This window comes from Anopheles coluzzii, chromosome 3, assembly GCF_943734685.1.
Source record: "Anopheles coluzzii chromosome 3, AcolN3, whole genome shotgun sequence".
Taxonomy (NCBI): domain Eukaryota; kingdom Metazoa; phylum Arthropoda; class Insecta; order Diptera; family Culicidae; genus Anopheles; species Anopheles coluzzii.
Window position 1 is genome coordinate 61,047,712 of NC_064671.1, and position 16,302 is coordinate 61,064,013.

The 16,302-nt window shown below is 39.2% G+C and overlaps 1 protein-coding gene across 1 annotated transcript in view; it reads left to right on the top strand.

Annotated features, from left to right (window-relative positions):
- The first annotated feature begins 300 nt into the window (after positions 1-300).
- LOC120956771 (tetraspanin-2A) overlaps positions 301-16,302 on the top strand; it is a 58,854-nt gene continuing 42,852 nt past the window's right edge. The window contains exon 1 of the mRNA XM_040378497.2: positions 301-611. Within this exon, the coding sequence (XP_040234431.1) occupies positions 513-611 (99 nt within the window). The 5' untranslated portion in view covers positions 301-512. The remainder of the gene's footprint in view (positions 612-16,302) is intronic.

Here is a 16,302-nt window from a genome sequence, read left to right on the forward strand (position 1 = left end):
GGACTATTAAAGAAAACATCGCTTCAAAACTCTTAATACATCGCACCATTTAACGAAATACCGCAAACGATACATCCACACCTGTGCCGTAAAAAACATTATCGCAAAAACACATAAACCACCACTACTCAAATGAGTCACAAACACAGAAACAACGTGAAGATTACAACAGTACACACACCAAAATGTGACCCTGCCCATAGCATCTCGCGCCCATTGGGGTGTTCGCGCCTTATCTTTTTATCTTATCTCGCTGTTGCTCAGAATCGACCCAAAACGAGCGTAACTTAGCCCTTTCGAGGACAGGTGCGTTTGCAGTTGCCAGTGAACGGTTTAGTTTCTCACAATCGCAGCGACTTTTGGATTCGGTGTAAGAAACGGTGTAAGCAGTTTTAAGTGTTACGATTGGTGTTGAAATTTTGCAATACTTATTCGAATTTCTCATCACTTGAGTGGTGTAGAAGGTGTATCAAGCAATCAGTGACATTAGTGAAAACAAAGCGAACACGAAAATGGCTCGCGGTGAAGGCAAAGGTGAAAGTGTTGCCAGGTTGTCGAACCAAATCGCTTGCATCAAGTACACGCTGTTTTGTTTCAATATAGTAGCATGGGTAAGTGTAAAATCGTTACAATAATAGGGCAGGGGAAAAGAATGCGCTTGAATGCGCACTAAAGGAGACATTCCAATTGTTCCCTTCAGTGGCGAGCGTGAAATCATTGGAATTCATAGAACGGAAACGTGCTATGCTAGCGAAGTCGCCCAGTTTAACGAGTGAATCATGCACGTTATTCGCAACATATCAGTTGAATGGTAGTGTTGGTATACGAGTGCTACAATTGATGGGTTGGATGTGTTAGTGTAAACCGACGTTATCTACATGCGTGGCTATCGCAATGAGTGAGTCTTCAGTGATAAGCGCGATGATGAAACGGAAATGTACATCGCTTGGGTTGCGTATATTTAATAAGATTTCGTTTCAAAAACGTATAAATGAAATGCGTCAATTGTTGTTATAAATTGTTTTCGATAAATGATCACAAACTAAAGCGATTGTAATGATACAATTATTCAAGCTTTAGATATCAGCTTTGAAACCAACTTAAGATACACGTAACTGTTCATATGGTGTTTTCATTAAAGCTAGTAAAATGTTGATCGACTTATCCAAATACACGTTAAAGTAACCTACCAGAGTTTACTGACCCATCCTTCTTTCACAACCAATCGATCCAGGCTGCTTGCCTGTTGTGTACCTGGTAAAATCCATTCCAATTTTATGCTCCCGTATCGTTGTGCTTTGCTTTCAATCAAGTGCACTTCAATTTGCTCTAGTTGAATAGTTTTATTTTACGTTCTTTGCCCAACCGTCCAGTCGATGGCTGACGAAGTTTTACGATGGAAATCGATCCTTGGCATACTGCGGCACTACATCTTGTACACGATGCACAATCTTCACAATCCAGTGATTGGATTGGGTCTGTGCACAACAAACGTGTCAGAGTTTGTTATGCATTTTGGGGTGTTTCTTCACCACTCGTAAGGTATTGTTTCTGGTGGGATGGGAAAGGAAAGTACAAAAATAACACTGCCATCTAAGCTAGCTAACAGATTTCATGTGCGTACAAAACAAAGGATCTAATTGAGCAGAAAGCAGCTCAAAAAAGATTCCCTCTTTGAACTGGATCGATTTCATTTCGTTTCAATCGAAGATAAAAGCTTCTTACACTGTTTTCTCTATCTGCTGCGTAGTGCAGTTTTGATGTCAAAAGCTTTACATGCATCAGTATTATATCTGTGCGAAAGTTTAGAAGGATCAAAACTAGCAGAAAGATTCCTTCACGGAAGGTCAAAGACTGTCTATACCTTTCAAGGCTTGAATAAAGTCAAGGGGTTTTGAACTGAAGCCTTTAGTTTATTCAATCTGGAGAGAAAAATCAACACATCAATGTTCCTTTAATAAAGAAGGAGTACATTGTTTATGGATTTAAATATTCTCTTTGAAATACATGAATCAATGAGTTCATTAAGATAATCAAAAATTGATTGTTGGTATATTTTCCACATCATTACACATTCTATTTTAGAATAATTTAACATTTCTGGTTAAGGGTCAATAGATTCAAACTGTCATAGATGTGTTGTTTACGTATTAATAGAAATCCTCAGCCATAAAACATACGCCCTAGCTCAAGTCAAAAGCATCAAGAGATACCAGTTAAAATGTTAAAAGCCGGTTTAATACGCGAATATTGAACCATTGTCATTATGTAGGCTTTCTTGGAAATCAAACAGATTCCAGCACGTCAGCTGCCCCAATCTTCCTGCCTTACCATCTAGAAAACATTCCAGACCCACTTTGAGAGGATTAAAAAACCAGCAACTCACCCAACACCGATATAAAATTGTCGAATTTATGATGGAAACCATAAAAATTTCCCTTTTCTTCCTGGGTGCGAGCGCGCGTCTGCTGGAAATGAAAGAAACGAAACACCCGCACGCACGCACGCAATTTCGTACGGACGGCAGAGTTGTACAGGGACATAAATATTCCCTCCCACCACGTTTCTCGCCAGGATGAGTTTGTGGTGGTTGTAGATTTCTTCTTTAAGCGTTCGTTTTCTACCGTGTACCCACGGTGCAGACAAAGCTCACCAATGCGACCAGAAGAAAACAGAAGGATAATTCATCCGTCTCACCGTCTGGATCGTCGCATCCGAGGCTTCTTAGTCGTTGGCAAATTTCGACAATCCGCATAAAAGACGCACAAATCGTTCAACAACAACTCGGCCGGTGTTGGAAGGAGCGTGGTTGGAGCTGGATTGAAAGGTAGGGATTTTTTGGATTCCAAAATATGTTGGTCCAAAATGATGGAGAGTGCGTCGCCGCCACGATTTCGTGGAGCAGGGAAAGCAGTAGAAAGTGAAGAAGTTTAGGAGAGTCTCAATTTTATTGCGTGTTGCGAGGATGGGTGAAACATAAAATTTACTATACCTTCACAACTCTGTTTCGTGTCAGCAGGGAAGGCTATATTCGTCTTGGTGGATTTCACACGTTTGGTGGGGGGTTGTGTGTGTGAGTATGTGAGAAGGAGTTTTTTTCACACTTCAAGCATTTGTTAATTGGTTCTTGTATGTGGTTTAGAAATATTTTCTTTTTTGCGGAAAATGTTTGAATGGTGTTGGTTTTTATTTCATAAGTTAAGATAAAAGCTTTTATATATTTTTCAATTATTTCTTCAGAAAAATATGTGTATTAAATAACAATTAGATTCACAGCAGAAATGAGAAATAGGATATTGAGGCCATGGAGAGCTCAAGATAACAAAAAAACTCTTTTCTGTGAGGTTTTGGTATGAATAAAAGTAATGAAGCATATACACCATCCAGAGTATTTTATTATTTTGTTTTATTTTTTCTCGGGCTAGTTTTATTCTTCCCGTTATCTATAATTTCCCATACAAAGTTTTATGTTATCATTGTTTTTTTATCTTTTTGTATTATTCTTTAAAAAAATAATTCTTTTCTTCCGATACTTTGTTATCGATGTACAATGATAAACTCAGCGAAATACAAATCATTGAATGTACTGCGTAAATACTTGAGGTATCCATAAATAGAATGGTGTAGCTAGTTAGATTCTTTGATGATCGAAAATCCCTTACAAAAAGTTCATTTAATCATCAATAAAGAGAATCTCATTCATTTTTCTACTATTGTTTGTCACGACTATGAGACATCATTTCTCTGAGACACAATTTCTGAGCTTATGGTTCAGTTAATTTATTGAAAAAAGTAGAAATTGTCAATTCTTTCAAATTTAGGATACTTTGCTCCGAAAAGCTTCGCAACCATTTGCAAAGTGCTTTCCAACGAATGATTTTCTTCCTTCGTGTTATGATTATTTCTTCAACGTATTGATTTCACATTTACCATTTCTTTCTCTGGCAGTAGTTAGATTGCTTTCAGCATAATTAAAGAACAAAATCTACATCCAGGAATGAAGAAAGTTGTGCACGAAAAGGGAAAAGACTAGAGCAAATTGATTTCTCTTTGTGCTCCCGAGGTCACTAAATGGTTGGTGCTACCGTTCGAATCCTACGCTTTCTATCCAGCGATGATTGTAATGAGCAAAAGAAGTGTAGAACCACCAGTATAACCTCAGAAAAGACTCTCCTGGTCGGGCACAACGGTCACCACAGTTGGCTATCGGTGGTGATTTTCGTTTCAAACGAATCGAAAGAAAAACGAAACCTCTTCTCGGTACATTCCCAGTAAGCTGCACCCACCGTAATCTATTATGCCAAAGAAGCATTTACGGGTGCACAGAGTAAGTGGAAGTGAATGAAGGGAAAGCTACGAAAGCGTGCGGGAAGTGGGAAAAATGCAAAAGAAAACTTTAGCTCCTGCAGTGTCCGGCCAAGCCAACAGGACCGGCTTCTGGCACAAAGAGAACAAATTAATATTAATTAGAGTGAACAAGTGAAGTGACAGTGCGCTTGCGGGACAGTGGTCCCCAGCGTACGGTACTGAACACGGATACGGGTGGGTTTGGTGCTGTAAGATGCTCGCCTTCTCCGCCGACCGGTCCATGCTACCAACCAATTACAACAGTGCATTGTGCTCGATTGAAGAAGTAAGAAAGAAACGATACGATAATTTTCGTTCATTAAACGAGGAGTTGAGAGACTGTTTCGAGATTTAAATTGTACAGTCCGCTTGTTTTTCAACTGCACCACAGTGACCATCAACCTCTCCGCCCTCGCAGGGAGCAATTATGCTAAGAATAAATTTCTCTTGAAGTTTATGTTTCATCACAAGCCACACGAATTGGCGCTTCCAGCAGGAAGGTAATAGTTTTAACTTGGTTTCGTTGTTTATTTGCATTCAAAAGAATAATTAAAGTGGGTTTGTTAATTTGTGGACTGATAAATTCACTGTTTGTTAAGTACAGCTTAGTTTGATTTTTTGTTTTTAAAATTTTAATTTTGTTTTAGATCTACCTAAACTATGATAAGTAGTTTGTTTATTTAATTTGTTTGTGGAATGAGTAAAAAGGTTTAAAAAAGTGTGATGAAAAACATAGGTAATTAATAATTTTGTCAGCTCATTTAAATCGCACCATGATAAAACTAAAAAAAAAGAAAATTGAAATTTATCATGATTTCACGGTGAAAAAACGTTTGAAATACACATTCAATATCTTCTTCTTCTTCTTTGGCACAACAACCGCTGTCGGTCAAGGCCTGCCTATACCAACTAGCGAAGTGAGCTTGGCTTTCAATGACTTATTGTTACCATAGCAGGATAGCCAGTCCTACGTATGGAGACACGGTCTATTCGGGAATTGAACCCATGACGGGCATGTTGTTACGTCGTACGAGTTGACGACTGTACCACCAGACCGGCCGACACATTCAATATACTCTTGGTAATATTATATTTAACGAATGGGATTCAATTTTCTTTCCATTTCAAGTTCCCATTCTAACGCCCTTCGAAATAACCCCTCTATAATTATGTTCCAGCTAACTAGAAGAATATATCGTTAGGATATTAGCGAAATTTGTTTTGTATACGGTATAAATTAAAAAGATTCATACTGTTCAAACCCTTTCTTACATTACATACAAACAAAGCTAGGTGCCAAAATGAACACCTGCCAATAAATCAGATATAATTGAAACGTTAAGATCATCTTAATGCATGATCGATTTACCACACATTTGATCACGCAGCGAATTGCACACTGTGGTTTGATTTTATTTCTTTCATTTTCTCCCTGCACCGCCAATGCCAATTCCAATGGACTTCCTTTAAACAACTCCAAAACTACACTGGTACCGTTTCGCTGACATAGCCATCTCCATTTGATAGTGCTTCAGTGGAGCTCACATAAGCACCCGGTTCGAGGGCTCGAGCGAAAAAAAAACATGTTTGTGCGGACGGGTTTTCCCTATCCTCGCCGGTCTGCACCGTTTCGGCCACTGGTTCGTGTTTTTATCTGTCTATTTTACGACCTGTACAACTGTTCCCGGAACGAGGCCACTGGTTCCGAAATAAAGTGCAAAGTGTACAGCCGATTTTCCCACCGTTCTTATCCGGCTTCGTGTTTTTTTTTTGTTTTTATTTTTAGCAGGCCGGGAAGATGGTGCGAAAGGAAATAAAAATGGTGGTGTGAAACAGAACAAAAACAAAAAAAAAAAGAAACAAAATAAAAACACACGACAAAAGTTCTGGCAAAGTTTCCTACCACAAAGCAGGGCAAAGTATCTGAGAATGTGTATGTGTGTGCATGTGCGCGTGTTTGTTGAAAGTCAGACGAAGAAAAAGTGAAACCGAAACTAGCAGGAACTAAAATCAGCAGCAAACAGATGAACGCAGAACTGAAACAGCCGATGTTGCTGTCTTCCGTTCATTTGTGTTGTTGCGTCTTTTCATTTTCTTCCTTCTTTCCGATGTTTTCTTTGTTTATTTGGTCCACCCCTTCAAATTTTTTTTCAAGTTTTTCCTCTCTTCAAATTTAGTTGCGCTCAATGCTGGACCTGCTTTTTGTTATATTACATTTATAGCTTCATGTTCGTGCTGCTGGTTGTATTTTTATACACTTCGCACTTGCACTCGGCCACGCCAGCACACAAACTCGTTCGTTTGCTTGCTTTTGCGGAAGTGAGCTACCTTTTTTTTCACACCACCGTTCGGCTCGATTTCAGAATTGGAAACTTTGTGATTTTTTCACACCATCCCATTTCAGTCGACTGACCCAGATACCCCAGCGCCAAGGAATTACACTTCTTGGCTGCACTTCCCACCGTTTTGAAGTTTGATCTCGGCTACAGTTTATACGGTGTGAAAATTTATCATTCTTACGTGATCTCGTGCCTTTTTTGGAGCGGTATTCTTGATACTGTTTTTTTTAAACGGGCCATTCTGACCTAGGTGCAGTTAACTTTTGCCAACCCGACGCCGTACCGGCAATGAAGCAAGAAGAGATACTAACCCGTGCAACAGTGCACTTTTTCGGTGTTTATTTTATTTCTTTGCTTGGTGTTCCACCAAGTTTGAGTTTGCCCCTTTTTGCCAGGAAAGAAAGAAAGAGAGAGAGAGACAGAGAGAAAAAAAAGACTTTAGGACAGGCAAAAGGGCAATCGGTAAAGCGGTATCGCTACATAAACTTGCGGCCGTCACGGTTTCGGTGTTATTTTTCCGTGGCTGGTGAAGTTTTAATTCAATAAAATTTAAAGCCAATCTTTGTTTTACTGTTTCCCCATTGTTCGGTTTCCTGTTTAAGAAACTACAATAGAAAAAAATGCACAAATCCAACACCCTGTTGAGGAGCTAACTAATGTCAGAAATAATCTAAAACGATACACGCTCCCCGGATAGTGCATCACGAACAGGGTAGGGCACTGTTTTTAGTTGCCATTTTTCATTCTAACTATTGCCCTCCCTCGGGCTCGGGGTAAACAGGATATTTTTCATCATTCTCTCTGCCGATATATCTCAACCAAGGCAGCTTTGCAGTTTGTAAGGTTAGTGCGAGGCAAATGCAATTACAGTCAGTCGAAAGCAATTAATTTGAGCGACAGCACCCTGGAAATGGCCGCGCTCCCGGTGGATGACCGAGAAGGGAAAGCTACATCCATTCGGCTACAGTCAAATGGGAATGGCAGCTAGGCACGAAAGGGCGAAGGCGTGTGAGTAACATATTAACGAAAACTCGACACAAATATGAATATTTGTGTGAGAAAATTTGTCAAAAGCATCCTTATGCCCGGAGCAAAGCGGGGCATTGGGAGAATGGGGTGATGGGAGCGTTGGTTGAAATATTTAATAAATGTCTCCCTGCTGTCCTTTGCGACGGTGATCCTTTCGCAGTTTCCGGATGAGCTCATTCCTGCCGTATTAATATGGAAGTAAACCAAAGCAGTGTACAACACTGAGGCTATTTTAGCACACCGTGGTCGGATGAAACGGTAGCATGTCCCTTTCTGTGGCTGACCGTTTACCACTTTAGGTATGTGTGATTGCTTACAGCACACGTTCTTTCGTCGGTCGGTTTAGTGCTGCATGGTTCAGGCGGTTTTTTTTTATTTGTTTTTTTTTCAGAAAATTCATGGCAAATATTTCATAACGAAGAAATTCCTTTCTTATGTAGTTGTCTTTCGGCGAATGAAGACAATTTAGTTAAAAAAAACGGTTACCTATGGTACGGACATGTTTTCATTACACATTCCTGTTTTAATATAGCACTCACGCTAGCGTGCATGTTTGACTGTTACACAAGGCTATGAATGAATTTTTTGTGCAAAATCTTGACTCAAAAACTAAGAATAAAAGTATATTTCAATTAGTGTTTGACGAACCTTTACTGCTTAGAAACATGCCTGTCATGGGCGCAAACCTCAAATGAACCGTGCTCCGCATTAGTGGGATGTACGTAGGATGTCCACAAAAAATGTGAAATTAACGGTATCTTTCATAACAGGAAAACACTATGAATTCACCATCATGTTGGGAGTAAAAATTCCCAAAAGTCATGACAAATTAAATAAAAGGACAGAGGGGAGTATACTACAAAGAATATTTTACAAGAAATAAATTGCAATCACAATGACATTTTGTATAATGTGCTGTATTCCTCTGATTCGTTAATCAGTTGAAGATAGAGTTTAACTTTACGAATGTTGTAAATACTTTATTTGTAGCATTAAAACAAGTACTGTTAGCTCTGATTTGTTCAGACAGTTAACGAATAACATCAGTACTTTAGTTTTATTACCCGCTCTAAAGGCAGTATAGAAGTTGGAAAAGTATTGTATAAATATTGTGTGATATCAATGTGAAAGCGAAAATGTTCAAAGAAAATGGAAAAAATGTTTAAAACAACATTGACGAGTTAATCATAAGAACAAAAAAATCGTTGGATTAACTTTTGATGTAAAAAGACAGCGTAAATGAAGATAACACACGTATGATCGGAGTATCGAGCTATTTCATCGGCTTTCATTCGATTGAAAATGAACCTCAGTGAGACACCACTGACACAGTTTTCCATTAATTTTTAATCAATTATAGAGTTGTATGATAATTGCGCCATATACAATATACGATAAAGTATTTTCTTTGCATTGTTTTGAGATACATTTTTTTTATTCAGGAGGGACGGCTTTGCCATATTACTTCAGATATTCATAAATATCAGGCCGGTCTCGTAGTACAGTCGTCAACTCGTACGACTTAACAACATGCCCGTCATGGGTTTAAGCCCCAAACAGACCGTGCCGCCATACGTAGGATTGACTATCCTGCTATGGGGGGGGGGACCAATTAGTCACTGAAAGCCAAGCCCACAAGTGGGTACAGGCAGGCCTTGACCAACATCAGTTGTTGAGCCAAAGAAGAAGAAGAAGATTCATAAATATCATTGATAAAAAAATGATAAACGAATGAACTATCGCGGTATGTTTTTAATTTGTTGATTTTCATGGGCTGAATAATTACCAATCTGTTGTTTCTAATCATTTAAGAGCAAGAGAGTGTATTCAATCATCTTGCCCTTATTTATAACATTTTTATTATTGCCACTCACTCGAATGGCAACTCACGCATAACTCATCTCCTTCTTCCGTCATCACAGTGTTCACTTGACCAAACAAGTTTACGTCGATTTCCCTTTTCGACTTCCATGCGTCAACAACGTAGTACAAATTACCAAAACCGCGTTCAGAACACTGAAGGATTGAATTTAACATGAACGTCTTTTTGACGCTACAATTAACTTTTTTTTATGAATTCAACGTTTTAGTCTATTTTTGTATTTATGAAATCAAAGCCTATTTTGAAAGCCCAACAAATCCCTATAACAATTTTCTTCCTCTGTAAATCCCTTTCCTTTTACATGATACTGTTTTAAAAACATAATTTCTCTATTTGTAAAACATTACAACACTACCAAAGACTATCATTTGATAAAGCGATGTTCAAAATTTAATCCGAATAAAGGTTTGTACTGATTCCAAAAGTTTGACGGCATTTTTAATGCTATTTTTACTTCCACTTACCCTACCTTTACATTAAATTTCGGTCCCCAGGGCGAAAATACGAACTCATTCCTGCGCACAAACGCATACGCACGCACTAGTCAGTCACACAAAACGGTAACACCGACTGCGTTCCGAAGAAAAAAAAGCTCCCTCCCGCCGACTTTACTGTCCCAACGGTGGATGGAAAAAGGATACTAATGAGATTATTCCATTAGGAAGTCGCTGAAATTGTGCGCCGTTGACGTTGAAGGGAATTTAATGAGTGAACGAGCGCGGAGCGCTTTTTTACTTACCATTATCCCAAACCATCCCCTTTTGCCACCGGATGAAGTGTGGCATGAGGCGGGACGAACTTTTACCGCTTAACAGCCCTTTCGATGGATGCTAACCGTGGGAGATTTTTGGTTCTTCCTTTCTTGCCGACACCCAAACATCCGACGGGGAAGAAAGTGTGAGAGTTTGGAAGAATTTTAATTTCCCATCAACCCGTTGGAGTGGTGGCAAGTGATTGCCGGGCATGGCTTGAAAATGGCTGCGTGCACCATTTGCTTATCGGTTTCGCAAGGGGTGTGACAGTTTCAACAATCAGGCTCTTAAAAGCCTTACGCTTCGCGCGAGTGTCTTTCACATGCGGCTCACGTCGCAAACATGTGTCTCGTGCGCTCTGTCTGCCACACATGGTGCGATGACGTGATGGTTGTGGCAGGACGGGCACCGGCGTATTTATGATTTATAATTCATACGCAAATGAGTGGCCCCTTGCGTGTGCCCCGATTTGCTACGTACGTCTCATTCCGCTATTTGTTACGCGTTACTTCGTAGTTTCATGCTGTTTCTAAAATGTGCCTCCAAAGTGGATCGTGTGAATGTTCGCCCACGATGACAGGTTTTCTCTCCGGTTTCGTTGGGATTGAATTAACGGCGCTTAAAACGAGACTCATGTCGGTGAGGATGGCAACAAGCATGACAAAATGTGGGAAGCAAAAAACTTACTTCTTGCATGTTGGGGCAAATCCTACTTTTTTTTTGTTTCTCATCATCGCTCGGCTCTCGACCGCAACGTTGGGACCGGTTGGGGTTTTGACAGATTTTCACATGCTTTGGGTTTTGTTTTATTTTTCTTATTTACGACACATTCAGGATTTGGTTGGAACGAAGTTTTTCATTGTGCCAGATGCAGTAGAAAAAATAAATCGTTCTATAGAAATAAAAAGCCAATGGAAATCGTATATTTTCGATTAAGTGTACAACCCTTAAGTGCATATTTGTCGCACAGTAAGTAAAACACCCGGCAGTGAATGCAATCGGGAGGCATTGTATATAATGTAAATTAAATAATTTGAGGAATTTGGACCGCTATTCGGAACAAATAGGAAAAAGTTTATAATGCACTTAGTCTAATGAAACCCCAATCCGATTAGAAAAGAGTTGTATCGCACATTGAAACTGAAAATGCTGTTTTCTAATCGATACATCTAAATCTGCCATCGAATCCTTTTTCGTAGCCACATACTGAATCAAGTGATAGAGATTTCCAGGAAGCTGTGTCTCAATTAAGAGTTTTCGCTCTCGCTTGACTACGTAATCAGGCCACCGTTTTACATCGCAGCAGCAGCTAGAATTAATGAGAATTATCTATTTTGCTTCAATGTTGGAAAATCACCTGCAAAATTCAATGCTATATTTCCGGTTTTTCGGATCATACGCTTTACAGATGAAGTAGAGTTTATTATTGAATTGTGCTTCTATAAAGCAGACTATTCAACAATACAATACAAACAAGATTTTTTTACATCGAACGATACTTTATAAAGCCTTAAGGCAAACAAATATGAACTGTAAAGAAATACAAATAAATACAAATAAATACAAATATATACAATTAAATATAAATAAATATAAACGACTCACTTGTTTTTGATTATCAAATTTCTTTCTTTCCCTTTCTTTTTATTTCGAAGTTCCCTGCAGTGCTGAGAAGAATAATGAGATATTAAATCATGAAAAAATCCTTTTTTTTCATGATAATTCAATGTCTAGGACATAAGCTCTTCTGCACTCAAGCCATTGTTGAAGCAAAAGGAAAGCATTAATCACCATCATATGATAATAGTGAAATTCATAATTATCTTTCCTTTAAAAAATAACATTACGTCGATCAGGAGCTTGATTTAATTTTTTTGTTATACCATATCCCTTTTGGTTCTATAATGGTTTATCGATGAATACCATCATGGTGAAAGTAAAAAATGAAGCAACTGAACAAAACCTGTCAGCTGCTACTTTCTCAACCCTTTCTTCTGAACGAGTTCTGTATAAAAATAGGGATAAAAAGAAAAGGCGCTGGTAAAACTAAATGGGGCAAGGGACTTTTCTTTTTATTTGCGTCCAATAGCACTTTTACGACTAACGTCGACGACGAAGGCTATTAATGCCAGAAACCGAACGCACCTTTTGGATAAAAAAAATAACACGTTAGATGGAAGAAGGGATGATATACCCTGCTTACGCGAACCCGGGCAGCTGTTGAACGCACCCTTCCCGGTGGTGGGACGATGCACACGAATTGCCGACGGTCGAGATCCATCAAGTCGATTGGTGCCTCGCAACAAGTCGCCTAAATGGTCGATCGAAGAATATTTTCAAGGATGAAATGTGCGTTACCGGGCTTCCAGCTTTAGGCTGACGAACTGATGATTGGCGAAGGACGCATTATGAGTGCGGCAGGGGGGTGCCCTCCAACAAACCCCCTCCCCCTCTTCTCAAAAAAAAAACTTCCCCAGTCCTCAAAATTCCTCTTTGGAAGGCATTTTTCTTAAGAGCCTTTTTGGGACCGAAAAATTTTACGACCAAAAACTGACCCGCATGCGTTTGGAACGGAGGTTTTTTTCCGGGAGAGGATGAAAAAGTAGTCATCCAGCAAAGGCTAGGATCAGAGGGAACCCCATCGAGTCAAGTAGATGTAAACAGCAGAATGTTTTACGGGTAAAACTGTACAAAGACAGTCGATGCTTGTTTTCTTACCGTTTCGCCCGTTTGATGCTTTATGCTTCCTGTGATGGTTGGTGGATTCGTGCCTTTATTTTCATTTTTTTTGTAAGGTGAACTGTGTCCTTTTTGAAGAAATAAGGAAGAGTACGCAGCACACTGAAGCCAGGGATGGATGGAGGAAACGAGTAGAAAAATTCAATTAGTATAAAAGCCGTCAGAAGGATTGAAAACTTTGCGCCCAAAACTTTATCCACTTGCTGCTGGTAGAGGATTGCATAACCGGCCCGCTCAGCTGTATAACGATGAGAATGATAACCGTTGTGGTGACGAACGAACCACTGGACATTTACTCAAATGCAAACCCGTTACTGTTCGTTTAGGATAACGAAAGGTAGCGGTGCAGTTTCAATATTATGACTATTCTACATACATCTTAAATCTAAAAAACTTCTGCCCGCTTCAAGAGTACTACGATTCAATTATACTTTATTTACTATTCTTTCAATTGTCCTACGATAAACTTTCAGCAACAATTGCTTCCAAGTTTGATTAATTAAGCGTTCAGTTACAAAGTGTCTCTAGTTTTATGTTGGAAGCAATGAACTCGGTAAAAATTCTTGACGAACTTCTACGAAAAAATATGTCTTCTCTATTTGCCAACCCATATTGGAAGAAAAACGAACAATAATGCTCAACTGAAATAAAATCAACAACAGCAAGAAGAACGTAAAAGTTTCAAAGCGTAAGCAGCAACTGCATTTACCGATCCCTTTGAACTATTGTTTCCAACAAGCGGCCATACTATTCCACTAGCAAGGTTTGAGTAGTTTGTCGAAGGTTTGGCAAACTAAATTAACGAAAAAGTTTATCCTCAAGTGCACAATTCCATCCCCTCCTAGTGTTAGTTCCATAGTCATTTTGTCCGGGCTGCTTGGACAATGTGAAGCTCTCTGTTTTATCTCCATGTTTAGCCTTTTGCATCGCTTACGACTGAAAACAATAGGAGTTGAAAAAAGAGGATAACAATGTTTGTAAAAAAAGAGTACTGGGAAATTTCTTTAGTTCTCTTTGCGAAGTGAATTGAGCGCTTCTTGGAGTTGTTTTGTCTCAGCGTACATTTGTTCTTAAATTCATCCACAGCGATTTTACCACCAAATGCTCTGACATTCTAACCACAATCTCATTGTTACTAACGGTGGTTGCCTCATAGTTGACTGTCATGGTCACACGAATTGCACCAACAAACAATAATTTGATTTGGTTTGGCGAGGAAGTGCATTTTACCTTCACCCAAAATTCACTTTTATTCCCTTCCAATTGTGCCTTTCTTTCGGTAACGATATTTACAGTTCCTTTTCTTTTCGCGCACTTGCTCATGAACTCAATCGGACTGTTAGGCAGGTTTAACTTTGTTCTTTTCAACCAGTACCGTTGGCGTAGTTGAAGATGAACATAAATGGTGGTTGGATTTTTTTTGCTCTACGAACTAGTGCAATTGATAGTTTATTTGTGGAAAGTTGAATACCATAAAAAATTCTCTCCATTATAATATACTAGCATTTGATTAATTCCTGAGTCCATTATATAATTTGACAGGAACAGTTAATCATTAAGCTATAGAAAATGGTACTTTAAGCTTCAGACATAGTTTACCAATCCCTTTCAGAGTGTTTTTATATGCTTTTGGTAAAGCTACATAACAACCCTCATTTTTAATTGAATCTTCAGCTCTTCCTAAGCAAATCGCATTGCTTTAGTTCAATCATCTTCCTAACCTGCTATATTGTCAAAACAAGGCGATACAGTGATATTGACGGAAAGCATCTATCCTACCAAGGATCAAACGAATTGTTGTGTCTGCTATGTGAGCACGATAAGAAACACAATTTCCGGTGCCAGAACAAACAGAGACTCTGTCGTTTCCGCGCAGTCAATACAACCGATCTACTAGACAAAATAGCGAAACACGAACAAAGAAAAGGAAAACGTCAATGTTGAACGATGTCGCTCGAGAAATGTTAGCATTCAACTATACGAAAAAAAAACAATAAAATGAAATTAATCGTAAAACACATCGTTTCTTTTATTGCAAATTGTGGTACGCTCGGGATCTCATTTGTACGTTTATGACATTCTGCTGCTGTAATCAAACGGTGTACAGTCATTGAACGTCTCAATAAATTCGGTTTTAATTTCTTTTATCTGTGATTGATTTGGTGAGCGGGAGTTCGGGTGATTTAAAGATTCATCTACGACTAAAGATTAAGGGCCTAAAATGTGTTATTAAACGCATAAATTCTTATACTTATAACTAACTATGTATTAAGCAGAATTTAACTGCAATAAAAATGACAAAGGTCTTTACATAAATAAATTTAATTTTCATGAAATAAATAATAAAAATTGTACACAGAAACATTCAATGGATGATATATCCAAACCGACAAGCATATCGCTGAATGCACTATCTTTGAAAATGAAAACATTTTCAGTGTTGAATATTTCTAGTTCTGCTTGCGGTTAACCTACCCATCGATATTAAGTCGCCAAAATGGATGGAGCCACCACGTATCATCAGAATGAACGTTTCTCTAATCTAAACCATGGCAAACTTCCCGAAGCCCGTTCAATGCCAATAGATCTTTATCGCGTATCACATTCGTTTGTCGCGATGGTCGTGTCTGGAATGCTATTCTACAGGCAGGCCTCAATATCTGATGCCTTTCCTCAGCCAAGCAAATCATTGCCAAGTTGGGAGGACTGAGCCAGAGTTGCCATATAACCTAGACTGCATATACACCACCCGGTAGAATCACTTGACACTGACAAGTGGAGCTCAAATTGACGCTTCAAATGGAAATTCCACGTAGTTCCAGTCCAACTGGACGTACCGGTGTCCCGAGCCACAGCGAATTCGTCGATTTGTTACATGAGCCTACTGGCTGAAGTTTGTACGGTCTGTTTCAGTAGCCTACAGCTTACCTGTCACTGCTTACGTTGGGCCGTTTATCTCTTTGAGAAGCTTCCACGGTCATGAACTATGCGCATGGGTCGGCATGTACTCGGACGGGTTGCAAATGACGTCGCTACGCGATGGCAATAATTTTTCGACTACGCTTCACTCTCACAGTTGCCTCGGGAGATTAACATCGTGCGGTTGTCATAGATAGAAGCTGACCACAAAACTCGAACCATGGTAAGGGATATATTAATCTTAGTTCATTTCCTTTTGCTCGGTGGTTGCTTACTATCGCGAATCGAGCAACGT